The sequence below is a fragment of the Bufo gargarizans genome, chromosome 3 (genome assembly GCF_014858855.1).
Source record: "Bufo gargarizans isolate SCDJY-AF-19 chromosome 3, ASM1485885v1, whole genome shotgun sequence".
Lineage (NCBI taxonomy): Eukaryota > Metazoa > Chordata > Amphibia > Anura > Bufonidae > Bufo > Bufo gargarizans.
In genome coordinates, this window is record NC_058082.1 from 101,811,343 (window position 1) to 101,827,079 (window position 15,737).

Below are 15,737 nucleotides of genomic sequence, written 5' to 3' on the forward strand. Positions count from 1 at the left end.
GGAGCATCCCACCTCTCCGGTTTTCTCTTCCCACAATCCTGTCCTTCCTCCAGTCGGGTCTGGACCTGGGGCTGTGCCTCAGTTCTCTGAAGGGTCAGATTTCGGCGCTGTCTAATCTTCTCCAGCGTCCCCTGGCCCCTCTAGGGCCAATTAAGACCTTTTTACAAGGGGTGGCTCACTCTGTTCCGCCGTACCGCCCTCCAGTTCCTTCCTGGGACCTGAATGTGGTGCTCTCGTCGCTCCAATCAGCCCCCTTCGAGCCTTTACGGGAGGTCTCCCTTCGCCTTCTGTCCTGCAAGGTCATCTTTCTTGTGGCCGTCACGTCTCTCCGACGGGTGTCGGAGTTAGCGGCTCTTTCTTGCTCCGAACCTTTCCTGATCTTCCACCAGGATAAGGTTGTGCTTCGGCCTGTCCCGACTTTCCTGCCAAAGGTGGTCTCCGCCTTTCACATCAATGAGGACATCGTCCTTCCGTCGCTCTGTCCCTCTCCTTCCCACCCCAGAGAACGGGAACTGCACCGTCTGGATGTGGTCAGGGCGTTGAGGATTTACTTGGAGGTCACCGGGTCCTTTCGGCGCACGGACTCCCTGTTTGTGGTTCCGGAGGGTTCGCGCAAAGGGTTGGCGGTCTCCAAGGTGGCTATTGCCCGTTTCATTAAACTGGCGGTGTCTGAGGCTTATCGAGCCAAGGGCAGACCTCCGCCTTTCGGCGTCACTGCTCATTCCACCAGAGCAGTCGGAGCATCCTGGGCGCAGAGGCATCGGGCCTCGGCTGAACAGTTGTGCAAAGCAGCCACTTGGTCCTCTCTGCACACTTTCACAAAGTTCTATAGGGTGCATACGCATGCATCAGCGGATGCTGCTTTGGGCCGCCTGATTTTGCAGGCAGCGGTTTCCTGATGCTCTGGTGGTGTTCCGCCTTGGGTTTGTGGTCCCTCCCTTCTTGGACTGCTCTTGAACGTCCCAAGGTCTGTGTCCCCCAAGGAAAATGGGCGAGAAAAGGAGATTTTTGTATAACTTACCAGTTAAATCTCTTTCTCGCTCTTCCTTGGGGGACACAGCACCCACCCTTCTGTGTTTGGTTACAGGGTTATGGTCTGGCGCCCCGTTGGGTTGCTGGCTGGTTGTTTCCGTTATTGGTTGTTATCCTTTCACTACTTGGACACGCAACTGGTAGCCTCTATCTCCACCCTGAGGGTATAGCTGATGGAGGAGGGGCTTAACAGTTTTACTTAGTGTCACGCCTCCTAGGGAGCTGAGCTATACCCAAGGTCTGTGTCCCCCAAGGAAGAGCGAGAAAGAGATTTAACTGGTAAGTTATACAAAAATCTCCTTTTTTTTACTTTACCATATTCTGACTCCCATAACCTTTTTATGGTTAGATCTACTGAGCTGTGTGGGGGTTAATTTTTTTTTTTTTTTGCACGAAAATCTGTAGTTTTTATTGATGCCATTTGGAGTGTGTGTGAGTTTTTGATCACTTTTTAAAAAAATTTTGGGTAAGAGAAGCAATGAAAAAATGGCAAATTGTCAATTCTGACCCTTTTTTCCGTTACGCCAGGGATGGGCAAACTGCGGCTCTCCAGCTGTTGTAAAACTACAAATCCCATTATGCCCTGCTGATGGCTGTAGTCAGACTGGGCATACTTGGAGTTGTAGTTTTAAAATAGCTGGAGAGTCGCAGTTTGCCCATCCCTGCTTTATGCCATTCGCCGTATGAGAAATATATTTTTATATTATGATAGTATGGTCGTTTTCGGTCTTGGTAATACCCATGATGTTTATATTTTTTATTATTTAGATAATTATTTTTTATTATACAGAAAGGGGGGTGATTTAAACTAAAAAAAATTAATACTTTTTTGTCATTATTTTGCAGCTCATATATGAGCGTACAAAATCCATTTTTTATTTTTACATTTTGAAGAATCATGGATTTTTTTAAATGCATTTATTACTGACTATTGCTCATTTGTTATGTTGGCCAAAATAAGAATTGCAGCATGAATGTCCTCAGCCTCTTCAGCAAGGCTGAGCACATTTAAATCAATTACCGGCATCCTCATTGGCCACAAGGGTTTTTGACACTTTAGATGCCGTGATCTCACTTGATCACAGCATCTAAAAGCTTTAATTACCGTGATTGGTGTTATTGCCACTCGCGGTAATTAGTTGCGGGTCTCTGCTGTTTGAAACAGCAGAGACCTGCCGGCCATGATGCCTGCTGCACTAAAAAAAAGAGTGGTAGACTATGCTTGCAGTCCAGTAAAAAAGTTATATGTTAAAGGACATCCTTCAGCAGATTTGTACCTATGAAGCTGGCTGACCTGTTGCTTGCGCGCTTAGCAGCAGAAGACATCAGTGTTGGTCCCATGTTCATATGTGCCCGCATTGCAAAGGGAAAATTATATTTTAATATATGCAAATAAGCCTCTAGGTGCAACGAGGGCGTTGCAATTACACCTAGAGGCTCAGCTATCTGTGCAACTGCCGTAAATATGTGTAGTAGTGCTTCTTTGTGCTACTAGCGGGCAGTGACAGGGAAAGGCTCTGTCTCCTAATAGATGACAACCATGTGACCGGTTGCAGTAGAGTGCTGCAGATGCTAATTTTTCATTAGTATTTTATATTAACAGTTTGAGCGATTGTGGAAATCTCAGATGTATGTTTGCTCTTGGTAGATAACCTGTGTTAGGCTCCTTTCACACAAGTGAGTTCCACTGCCGAGAGGTCAGAATGGGTGCTCTTGCTGACGCACTCAGAGTCCAATATGTGGAACTCGCTTGTGTGAAAGGGACCTTACAACTTCAGGAATTTTCAGCTGTCTGTTACTGTATGCCTCATTACAGTTTTTAATGCTGTTGTCATTGTTTTCAGTTGATGAAAAGAGCATGTACAAGAGAGATGTGAGCCCGAGTCGATGGAACTCTCCTCCGTGTGATGAGAACTGGGACAATGGTATTGAAGACATTTATTTAATTGTGTTGCTTAAAGGTGGTGGTCTGAGAAAAATAATGATGACCGATATCCTCGGGACATGTCATCATTATCACATCAGCGTGGTCTGAGTCCCAGGAAGCCGCTGTGTGCACTGGAACTATGCATCGGGCGGGTGCAGGATATGCGCCGCCCAATCCGCAGCAGGGGTCCGGCTGTCACTGATAGCCGGACCCCTTCTGCATGCATCGGGGAAATCACAGTTGCCGGCTCATTAACCCTTGATGCACTGACCGCAGCACATGCGATGTCCTTGCGGGGATCGGAGCTTCCATCGGGTCCCGCGCTGTTGTGGCGGGGATTTAATGGCAGGGAAGGCAGCCTGATGCCTTCCTTAGGCATTGTGGCTGCCTTGCATGACAGCCTGCGAGATCCAGACCCCCTGGATCTCACAGGCAAACTGGCTGTAAGTGTATTAGAGTCTGCAATACACTTAAAACCAATGCATCACAATACAGAAGCATTGTGATGCATTGTAAAGGGGCTCTCGCCCCCAAAAGTTGAAATCCAAGTGTGGGACAAAAAATTAATGGTAAAAAAAAAAAAGTTAAAAAAATGCGTTTTTTCCCCAAAATAAAGTAGCACATGACCTAACCTCTCAAATAACACTGTCAAAAAAATAAAAAAAAATAAAAAAAATATTTTTTTTGTCACCTTGCATCACTAAAAGTGCAACACCAAGCAATCAAAAAGGCGTATGCCCCCTAAATTGTTCCAGTCTAACAGTCACCTCATCCCACAAAAAAAGATACTCTACCTAAGGCAATCGCCCAAAAAATACAAAACACTATGGGCCAGATTTATCATTAGCTCAAGTCAGAATAATGGAGTAAAAAAGTTGCACATTTTTGCGCAATCACTAAAACTGCGCAAAAATTTGCAACTTTTTTCTGCTCTGCACTATGCTTGCCAGTTTTCTGAAAGTGGGCGTGTTTTCTTATGTAAATTAATCTCTAGACAGATTTACTATTGAGACTATTTAAAAAGTCGCAAAAAATTGCGCAATTTCACTCCAGTGAGGACCATGCTTATCTTATGTGACTTTTTCGTAAAGACGTGCGACTTTTATAAAGCTGCTTACTGACAAACTGCTACAGTCAAACCACATTTATTACAGTCTTAAAGGGCCGTTCATAAATCTGACTTGGCTAAAACTGACTTTAGCCATATGTGAAAGTGGAGTGAGCTGTCAGTTGAGCTGTCAGTCATGCTAAATCTGGCCCTATGGCTCTCAGACTATGCGGACACAAACTTTTTTTTTTTTTGTTTCAAAAATGCTGTTATTGTGTAAAACTTAAGTATATATTTAAAAAAAGTATACATATTGGGTATCACTGTGTTCGTAACAACCTGCTCTATAAAAATACCACATGACCGAACCCCTCAGGTGAACAATGTAAAAAATAAAAACAGTGTCAAAAAAGCCATTTACTGTCACCTTACATCACAAAAAGTGTAATTAGCAAGCAATCAAAAAGTCATATGCACATTGTGGTGCGGAGCTAGACGTGCAGGAGATGGCTGCCTTACCCAAGAGTTTCTAATCACAGCGCTTATCAAAGCTACTTTTCGGGTTCCCCATTCGGCCAAAGATGGGCAAACTGAACAAAGACAGACCCAGGGCACTCCCCGACAAATAAAGGGCAAGCTGCTATGGACAAATTCCTGAGGAAGATGTCGTCCCCAGGAGACTGATCCAAGATGGCGCAGGAAGCCGCTGAAGCACAAGTTCTTATGGAAGACTCAGACGATGGAAGCTCCTCTGCAATGTCAGAAACACACAGTGATTGGGACTCAACCCCTATCACCAGGGCCTTCCTGAAGGAGTCCCTGGCCACCGCGTTTGAGCGGGTGATGAAAGAATTGCTCGCGACAGATGTATAGTCCAACTTCGATTATAAGATCACAAACTGTCTTTCAATACTTTGTGTGATTGTTGTAGGGATGGGGCTTGTGCCTGTGTAATTTGCATGCGATTGCACTGATGTAACCGGATGTTGTAGCTATGGAAGATGGAGGGCATCACATTGATGGTTTGTGGGGGGAGGGTATGTGGGGGTTGGGGGCCTTACGTTTGTAATATTAAAAACTGCTAATAAAAAATTACTTAATTAAAAAAAGAATTGCTCGCCATAAAAACAGACATCAAACAAACAGGGCACAGAGTAGCAACCCTAGAAGAAGTGCAAGCTGCAGTGATTAAACATAGTGGCGCCATGCAGACTTAAATGAAGAAGGTCTGAACAGATGAATGCGGTCTTCCTACACCTGGGAGACCAGGAAAATGGAAGCAGGAGGAAGAACATGCGGATTAGAGAAGTCACGGAAACCATTCAGACGGAGGCCATACTAAATGCAGTTAGACAGATTTTTGCGTCCATTTTGGGGCAAGACAAAGCAGACATAGTGGTCATTGAGAAGGCGCACAGGGCCCTAAAGGCCTAAGCCAGATCCAGAAGCACCGCTGAGAGACATCATTTGCGGCCTCCTCAACTATTTAGATACGGCTGCCATACTTGCTGAGACCAGGAAAAAGAATGTTATCTCCTTTGAAAACAGCAAGATTCAACCGTTTCAAGATTTAGCGGCGAGTACCTTAACAAAACAAAAGTTTTTAAAACCGCTGACTGATCTTTTAAGGGCTAAAAAAAACCACCAATTTCTTGTTAATGGCATTGGCGGACACAGTACCATGGGTATACGCCCAGCTACCACTAGGAGGCACTAGACATCAAAAAGGTTGGCTCCGCCCAGGTGGGCTATACCCTCTCCACAGCACTAGGTTATTCAGTTTTAGTCTAGTGTCCGTAGGAGGGAGACATGACTTTTTCCGCATGTCTTGCTGCTTTTTTTTATATTTTATTTAATTTTATAGTTTTTTTTCCTTTCTTCTGCAGGTCTCGGCTCCATCGTGGACTGCCACTTTAGTAGCCGCCCCCCCCCACGAGCGTGTACTCGGGTACCATCGCCGGTCACCCAGTCCCCCGTTACTGCATCCACAGTGGCATGCCGGCATTCCCACGGTCCACGTGTTGAGTTTGCCGATGGGGTGACCCTGCTGCGCCCGAAGTTGTCTGACGGTGAGTATCTCCCCTTGTCCTGCCCCAAGGCTATGGGGCCCCCAGGTTAGTTCCCTCTTTGTCCTGGGGGTGGTTTTCCTTTGCCGGGGTTCTGGGTGCCTTCTACCCCCTGTTTCCCAGGGGGAGGGGAAAACGGTGCCCGCCGGGGCTCTCTTCTTCTTCCTGGTCACTCTCCTCCTCCCCGGCCCTTCCAGCTACTTTAGCCTGTCCAAGCACCCCGGGTGCTTTCTTTGCCTCGTGTCTCCCCTCCCCGGTCGTCGCTCCACGCCCTCTCCCTCCTCACCTATTTTCTCATACATTCCATTGGGGGACACAGACCATGGGTATAGCTTAGAGGTATCACTAGGAGGGACACTGCAAAAAAGAAGCTCCTCCTCCTCGGGCTATACCCCCAGGCTCCACCAGGAGGACTTCAGTATTTGCTTAGTGTCCGGTAAAGGAGGTTGACACTTACTCTTCTCCTGTTTTTGTTATTTTTTTTCCATATGGGGATGCAGTTCAGCACTGAGCTTTCCTGGCCCCCGTGGAGTGTCTGCCACCGTCTTCTGACATTCCCAGGCTCCCTCCCATTCCCCCTAAAGAAGAAAAGTGGATCCGGGCTCGACCTGTCAGCTCTGGCATCCCACCAGCTGCTGGAACACCTGCTGCCACCCTTCACCAGAGCACTGTTCTCCTAGGTATGAATGTCACTCCTGAGGCCGCCTGGGTGAGCTAGAGAAGGAGACTTGCTGGGGGCATGTTTCCTTTGGGGGCTAGCGATCGTTCCCTGTTTGTTAGGGGGCGTTCAATGCGGGCACAGCTGCGTCCCCCTGCCTAAGCTTTCTCGGCGCCAGTTCTTGGATTCATTCAGGCTCACGGCCGCTGCGCTCACCGCAGCACCCGCCGCCGGCCCGCTCCTCCCACATAACTATTAACCCCCACTACGCCGCGTTGGGTGATGGGGTTTCTTTCTGGCTGATTATTCAAAATGCGCACGCCGGTATGACGCTTTCGGGGGGCGGAGCCTCGGCGTCCCGCTCTGGCACTTCCTCCTCTTGCTGGGTGACGGTTGTGCAGCTCCTCACTTCGTGTGACTTCTCCCCTGCTCCTCTACGCCGGAGACTTCTGCTGTTGCCTGGGTGGTAGGACTCTTTCAGCTCTCCTTTGCAGCAACTGGTAGGAGATCTTTTACTCTTTGGATAGCCATCATGCCTAAACCTGGGGTCCCCAAGTCTGCCAAGGCCTCTTCTCAGGCTCCACTGGGGTCATGTAAGGTGTGTCTTCTGCCTTTCTCTGTCGCTGGTACCTGTGACTCGTGCCCTGGTCCTGGACATGATCAGCCTCCTTCTCTTGCTCAGCCCAGTCCCCCCCTCTGCCCCTGCGGAGCCAGCGGTACCCGCCTGGGCCTCCGCCATGTCTAGTGCGGCCGCGGATCTGGCCTTAGTTGCCAAGGCAGCCATGTCCTTTATGGAGCGTATGGCAGCTACCAATCCCGTAGCACCCACCACTCCATCTCCTCTCAGTGATTCTCACAGGGGGTGCCTGACCACTAAGAGGCAGCGTGAGCGGCAGCATTCCTCCTCGGATGACTCTGCCCCCCCCCTTACATCACAAAAAGTGTAATTAGCAAGCAATCAAAAAGTCATGGTGCGGGAACCCCTGCCTAAGCTTTCCACCATGGTAACCGAATTGGTGGCGGCTGTCCGTGACACCTTTTTAATATCCAAGAAAATTCTCTTCCCTCCACTAGTCAGGAGTTCTCCCTTTTTCCGCCTAAAAAACCGGAGTCTGCTGTGTTCCCTCTCATATCAAGGAATTCACCGCGGTCATATCAAGGGCTTGGGACCGCCCTAATCCAAAAATTTCGGCCACCAAGTGCATGGATTACCCTTTTCCTTCTGACACTGTGGAAAAGTGGACTTCTTCCCCTAAGGTAGAACCTTCGGTGGCCAGGTTAGCCAAGAACACAGCCCTTCCTGTCCTTCCTAGACGGTTCTTCTCTGCAGGATGCGGTGGACAGGCGCCTAGATTCGCTTTCCAAGTCCATCTTCTCCCTGGCAGGCTCGTCTCTGCGACCGGCCTTTGCATCGGCTTGGGTTGCCAGAGCCCTTTCGGCGTGGTTGCAGCACCACCACCAGGAACTGGCGGAGCAGGATGCCCCTGCAGACACTTTATTTCATCCTCCAAATGTCTCAGGCTTCCAAATTTCTCTGTGAGGCTTTAATGGACATCGGTTCCCTCTTTGCCCGTATTTCGGCCCCCTCTGTCATTCAGCGCAGGGAGGTCTGGTTGAAGGTGTGGGACGCTGATGCTTCTTCCAAGCGTTCCCTCGCTAACCTCCCTTTTGAGGGGTCTAGGCTCTTTGGGGCCCAGTTGGAAGAGTTCATTTCTGCCGCAACTGGGGGCAAAAGTACTCCTCTCCCCCCAACCCAGGTCCAAGCGCCCTTTTTGATCTTGGGCTTCAGGTTTCCGGGTCCAGTCCTTTCGCCGCTTCTCCACTGCCAGAACGTCGGCGACTTCGTCAGCCGGGGGATCCCAGGACTCCCGCAAAAAAAACCTTCAAGCCCCAGACGTCTTGGCGGGCGCAGTCAGCCCGTCCTTCTCCCAAGCAGTCCTCCGCATGAAGGGGGTTCCCCACCTCTCCTTTCAGAAGGTTTGGAGGGCTCACGTTCAGGACGCCTGGGCTTTGGAAATTGTAACGTCCGGTTACAAGTCAGAGTTCGCGTCCAGACCACCGGAATGTTTTTTCCCTTCTCGCGTTTCGGGGGATCCGGCCAGGGCCTCGGACCTCCTTTTGGCGGTCTCCTCCCTCCTGGACCGAGGTGTTATTTCCCCCGTTCCCCTGGAAGAACAAGGCACTCAAACCTGTTCGTTGTTCCAAAGAAGGAGGGGTCGGTGCGTCCGATCCTGGATCTGAAACTTCTCAACAAGTTTCTACGGGTGCGGAAGTTTCGCATGGAGTCCCTCCGCTCCGTTATTGTTTCTCTGCTTCCAGGAGAATTTCTGTAGACATTCAGGACGCCTACTTGCATGTCCCTATTGCAGAGTCTCACCATTGTTTTCTGCGTTTTGCCATCAGGGGTCGTCATTACCAGTTCGTCGCCCTTCCTTTCGGGTTGGCAACCGCCCCTCGAGTTTTTACCAAAGTCCTAGCGCCTCTCATGGCGCTTCTTCGCACCAGGGGCATTTCTTTGTTGCCCTACCTGGACGACATTTTGATAAAGGCCCCGTCACTTCCACAGGCCGAGGACAGCGTCCGAATCACTGTTCAAACTCTAGAACGGTTCGGTTGGCTGATCAACCTTCCCAAATCCTCTCTCCGGCCCTCCCAGAGACTCTCCTTCCTGGGTATGGTCTTGGACACTTCGGTTTCTCGGGTGTTTCTTCCGGATTCCAAGTCCTCCTAGATTCAGCTGGCAGTGTTGCTCCTTCTGCGATCCCCGCATTCCACCATTCGGGAGTGCATGCGGGTTCTGGGCCTAATGGTCGCCTCCTTCGAGGCCATACCGTATGCCCAGTTCCACACTCGACCACTGCAACAGGTGATCCTTGCCCTCTGGGACAAGACCTCTCGGGGTCTGGATGCTCCCATCCGCCTGTCACGGCAAGTTTGGGCGTCTCTCCCTTGTTGGCAGTCCCCCCCTGAACCTGTCGTCGGGAAGGTCCTTCCTTCCATTCTCCTGGACGATAGTCACCACCGATGCCAGCCTCTTCGGCTGGGGTGACATTCTCCGGAACCACACAGTTCAGGGGGTCTGGTCGCCGGAGGAATCCAGTCTCCCGATAAGCATTTTAGAACTGAGGGCGATTTTCCACTCCCTCTCCCATTGGACTCCCCTCCTTGCAACTCGTCCGGTGCGAGTTCAGTCGGACAATGCCACGGTGGTGCTTACATCAGTCATCAGGGCGGAACCCGCAGTCGGGCGGTGATGCGGGAGGTGGAGAGGATCCTGCTATGGGCGGAGTCTCATGTTTCAGTGTTGTCGGCGTGTACATTCCAGGAGTCGACAACTGGACGGCGGATTTTCTGAGTCGCACCAAAGTGGATCCAGGCGAGTGGTCTCTACATCCGGAGGTTTTCGAAGACATCTGCCACCGATGGGGCCGTCCGGACGTGGACAACAAGGTGCCTGTGTTCCTGGCCGGCGTACGGGGTAGACGCGCTGGTGTCTCCGTGGCAGCAATTCAGCCTCCTCTATGTCTTCCCTCCACTTCCTCTGCTGCCGAAGGTGCTGCGCAAGACCGAGGCGGAGGGGATACAGACTTCTCATCGCCCCGAATTGGCCTCGTCGCGCCTGGTTCTCCAACGTCGCTCGAATGCTGGTGGACGTTCCATGGCCTCTTCCCGACAGAGAGGATCTCCTGTCTCAGGGACCGCTCTTCCACCAGAATTCACGGCCGCTGCGTTTAACGGCGTGGCTATTGAGACCTCCTTACTCACCTGGAAGGTAGTCTTTCTGGTGGCCATAACTTCCATCAGGCGGGTTTCGGAGCTAGCCGCACTTTCCTGCCAGGAGCCTTTTCTGGTCTTTCCCCAGGATAAAGTAGTGCTCCGGCCGGTTCCTTCCTTTTTGCCCAAGGTGGTTTCTCCCTTCCATTTTAACGAGGATCTTGTCCTACCCTCTTTTTGTCCTTCTCCGGCAAACCCCAAAGAACGCGCTCTCCACTCCCTGGACGTCGTCAGGGCCCTAAAGGTGTATCTGGGGGCTACCGCCTCCTTCCGCCGTTCGGACTCCCTCTATGTGATTCCCGAGGGGCCTCGTAAGGGTCTGGCGGCTTCCAAAGTCACACTGGCGCGGTGGATCCGCTCTGCTATCGCTGCGGCCTATCGCGCTTGTGGCCACGTTCCCCCGTCTCGGATTACCGCTCACTCCACAAGGGCGGTGGGAGCTTCCTGGGCTAGACGCAATCGCCCCTCCACGTCGCAGTTGTGTAAGGCGGCCACTTGGTCGTCCTTACATACCTTCACGAAGTTCTATCAGTTGCACTCGCTGGCCTCGGCTGATGCTGTCCTTGGGCACAGGGTGTTGCAGGCTGTGGTTCCTGTTTGACTGTTGGACGTTTCTTCTCCTGGCGGTGTCGGGTTTTTTCTTTTTCCCTACCCCATGGACTGCTTTTGGACGTCCTATGGTCTGTCCCCCCCCCCCCCCCCCCCCAATGGAATGTACAAGAAAAGGAGATTTTTTGTGAAACTCACCTGTAAAATCTTTTTCTCGTCTTTTCCATTGGGGGACACAGCTCCCGCCCCTTTTTTCTACTTTTTCGTTTACACCTCATGGTTTACTGTGTGATGGTTTCCATTGTGTTTTCCATTATCTCCTTCTACTGCTTTTGCAACGACTGAAGTCCTCCTGGTGGAGCCTGGGGGTATAGCCCGAGGAGGAGCTTCTTTTTTTGCATAGTGTCCCTCCTAGCGATACGTCTAAGCTATACCCATGGTCTGTGTCCCCCAATGGAAAAGACGAGAAAAAGATTTTACAGATGAGTTTCACAAAAAAATATATTTTTTTGTTGTCTGGAGGTCTGCTGCGATAAGCCCTGGCCACCTCATAAATCGATGCCCCGGCTTTTGGGTCTGCTAGGCCGTGCTCGTCCCGCCCCCTCCTTGGTTTCCCGGGCTTCCTCATTTGGCCCTTCCCTGCTTCTGGGAGGGCCTACCCTCTCTTCCTATCCTTGCCAGGTTCGGGCTATTCTGTTGGGGGGGACGGAGCCTCTTTCCTCTGCCTAGAAGAAGTAGATGCCTCCATCTTGTTACCATCTCTCCTGCAACCTCCCTGGTCCCCTCTGCAGCTACTGCAGCGCCTCTTCGGGAGGCAGCACCTGGGGTCTGGTAAGACAACCTATGGCTGGTGTTTTTCTTCCCTTCCCAGCCTCCCCCTCTGCTTCCCTGAGTCCCCTCCAGTGATTGTGTTTCTATGGCAGTCTAAATGCTCTGAGGTGAACGGATCGTTCAATATTAGTTTGTAGACATATAAATATTCCCCCATGAGGTAACCTGACCTCTAGTAATGTCTGCTCTGGGGTGACGTCCGTGCGCGGGTCATAAAGAAACCACTTGCGTGGTTTTCCTGTCCCTGTTTGTGAGCGGTAGCCCTTCAGCCCTCTCATGTCGCCGTGACCTACTTCTATGTCGGTCTCTCCTGACTGGGCCTCTTCCCTGTCCCATGCCATAGGGAATCCTGTCCGACTCTCCAAATCTATGGCAGAGTCGTTGCACCGATTGCCTGCCCAAACTTGCGGCCACCTCTGCCCTTCCAGGGACCCTCCCGCAGACTACCTTGGGTTGTCACATCTATCCTCGGTATCCTTTGGTCCCTCCCAGGACAGGTCTGAGGCTGATGACAAATCCTTCCCTGCCATTCCATCCGCTGCCTCAGGGGACACCTCTGCTCAGATTCTCTTTCTGTAACAGAGCATCAGGCGGTCTTTCACCATACAGATTCCCCGAAAGCCGCCGGACTAAAAAGCCTGACATGCAGTAATTTTAGTCCGGTGGCCTTTCGCCGTGCTGTGCCAGAGCTCCGCCCCCGTCCCCATTATAGTCAATGGGGACGGAGCGGCGGCACGGCGAAATAGCCGCAGGACGGATCCGACATGGTGAACAGCCTGTCGGATCCGTCCTGCCGCAAGTGTGAAAGTAGCCTTAGAGAATGTACAGGACAGAAACAGACTAGAAGAAAAACTCTGATATATTTTTTTTTAACTAAATAACTCCCCACAAGTAGATCAACCTATTCGGTGGGAATCTTACAAGGCCTTCATTAGAGGGGAATTGATAGCTTTAGGGTCTTGGGTACGCAACCAAAGAACCACCAAGATTGACTCATCATTTCACAGCTCTCTACTGTCGGAGATATACAGCAAAAGGCTTTAAATAAGAGAGGATAAAAAAAAAAAAAATAATCTAATTATTGATCCTCGAGGTGGACATATATAACACCTCAAAAAGACTTTGATCGGTTATTAAATTATATTGTGCAATCTGTAAAACAAGGTACAATCATCTATGCAAAAATATAAATGATTTATACAATAATTTAAAATGTAATCAAAGATTAATCAATGTGAAACTCTGTAATCTGCAATTATACACAGTGATATGCAGTACCCCAAATTCGCCACTGGATGGCACCAACACAACCACCAGCATATACACAGTACCTCTCAGACAGAAGAAAATAATAGAATCAGCCGACCACAATTTTTAGATATAAAAACTTAATAGTGTTCAAGGATAGATACGAACCTTTGCTCTGCACAAACCATGACAAATCTCAGATAATGGGGTAGCAATATAAATTATTAAGCCTGGTATTGACTATGGAATGAAATTATTCCAATAAGAGAATTACCTCTGAAATCAATATTTAGGTCTTTTATTCAGGAATATGCATCGTTACTGAATAGTGACAATATTGATGTAGCACTTATAACAACTATATATCTGCCAACAGCAGGGAGTTTGCTGAATATCAGGCTGATTAATTTATATCAATATTACACAAAATAGTTATACATTACAGAGTACGCAGATGATGTGCAGAGACTAAGGGAAGTCAACTCCTGGGTTTTCTTTGTTTCTCTGTGTTTTCTCGTCCTTTTTGTTTACGTTCTCATGCTCTCCCTCGTGTGTGTGTGTGTGTGTGTGTGTGTGTGGGGGGGGGGGGTTGATCACAAACTTATCAGTTAGGCCTCATGCACATGACCGTTGTTCTGGTCCGCATTCACTTCAATGGGGCCGCAAAAAATGCGGACAGCACTCCGTATGCTGTTTGCATCCACAGCTATTAGTATCATTCTATTAAGGGTTAAATATCCAAGTATGACTTTCTCACATTCTATAAATAATGATTTCTGGAACATAAATCAAAGCTAGAGGGATTAATTTTGACACTTCTACCAATTAAGCACAGATCAATACCACCTATCAAAAAGAAAGAAAGACCTATCTGGGCCCCATAAAGATTACAAAAAACGTACAGGCAAACTAAGTGTATGCCCTGGTCATAGAATTACACACAACCATTCAATTAACAAAAGCCTTTATTTAAATCCCTTAATAAAATACACAATGGAGTCCATACGTTACAATGGAGAAAATACCATTTGAAAGGGGGACCACGGAGAAGGGGGAGGACAAAAATGGGGGGGTATGTACAGTAAAAGGTGAAGCAGCCAATAACTGCAGTAATATACACAACATAAACCCAGATGATCTAGGAAAGTCACCCAGACAGAATCACTTATATAAATTTCCCAAAAAATATAGGAGTTCACATTGATAAATCCAGTGTGACTGCAATAAATAAAGTGCACCTTACTAAATCAATAACAGTCAAAGCATACCAACATCCTAACCCGTCCCAGTGTCCCTCACTTACCTAACTCGCTTCGCCAGATGGCGAGGATGTTGGTATGCTTTGACTGTTATTGATTTACTAAGGTGCACTTTATTTATTGCAGTCACACTGGGTTTACAAATGTGTACTCCTATATTTTTTGGAAATTTATATAAGTGATTCTGTCTGGGTGACTTTTCTAGATTATCATCTGGGTTTATGTCGTGTATTTTAGAGCAGTTATTGGCTGCTTCACCTTTTACTGTACCTACCCCCCTTTTTGGTCCTCCCCCTTGACCGTCGTCCCTCTTTCAATTAAGCACAGACTATTAGACACCATTTGAATGTTTCCCATACTTCTAAAATTATGTTACAGATAATAGTATAATGGACATCATACTCACAGATATCTGTGCCTCCTCTGCTACTCCAATGGGTGATTGATGGTTAGTTAACGCATCTTTACAGATATTCATTAACAAAGTCCATACTTAAACAGTTTTCATCATATAATAGGAATATATGCGTTCCTATTGAGAAATATATATGATAACAAATAAATCCATAAACGTCCTTAAGAATACGTAACAATATAAAACGATATGTCATTATTTTCAAAACTAAGTTTTAAATATAAGCGTATATAGATATCGCAGATTTTCTGCTTCATTAATAAATACCAAACTGTAGAGGTAATTGGCACCAGCTGCTTCTAGAGAGCATTCTTATCTCCTGTCATAAATCCATATGGAGACAAGAAGGCCTCTTTTCAGACTGGTACATTCATGAGAAGAAATCTTAACAGCGTCCTTCCCATGACCCTCTCTCGGCCATCTTTAAAATACATACATATAGCAATATGGCCTCTTTTATAGGTCTAAACAAATCCACTATAATTAGGCTATTTAGTTATAGATATTATATACCTATGAAAAGGCACAACACTACCCTAGAAAACATTAATAAACTCTCCCCTTTGGACACCACATACTCAGACATTGTTAAACTACGTATGCAACTGAAAGATCTAAATATTTAGGCTACTTTCACACCTGCGTTCGATCAGATCCGTTCTGAACGGATCCGCTCATATTAATGCAGACGGTGGCTCCGTTCAGAACGGATCCGTCTGCATTAGAACTTAGAAAAAAATCTTAAGTGTGAAAGTAGCCTGAGCGGATCCGTTCAGACTTTACATTGAAAGTCAATGGGGGACGGATCCACTTGAAGATTGAGCCATATGGTGTCATCTTCAAGCGGATCCGTCCCCATTGACTTACATTGTAAGTCGGAACGGATCCGCTCGCCTTCGCACGGCCAGGCGGACACCCGAACGCTGCTTG

General features: G+C 48.4%; 1 protein-coding gene across 1 annotated transcript in view; it reads left to right on the forward strand.

Annotated features, from left to right (window-relative positions):
* Positions 1-15,737, forward strand: part of LOC122932918 (gametocyte-specific factor 1-like) — a 171,172-nt gene that overhangs the window by 77,199 nt on the left and 78,236 nt on the right. Inside the window, exon 5 of the mRNA XM_044287596.1 lies at positions 2,877-2,957. Within this exon, the coding sequence (XP_044143531.1) occupies positions 2,877-2,957 (81 nt within the window). The remainder of the gene's footprint in view (positions 1-2,876; positions 2,958-15,737) is intronic.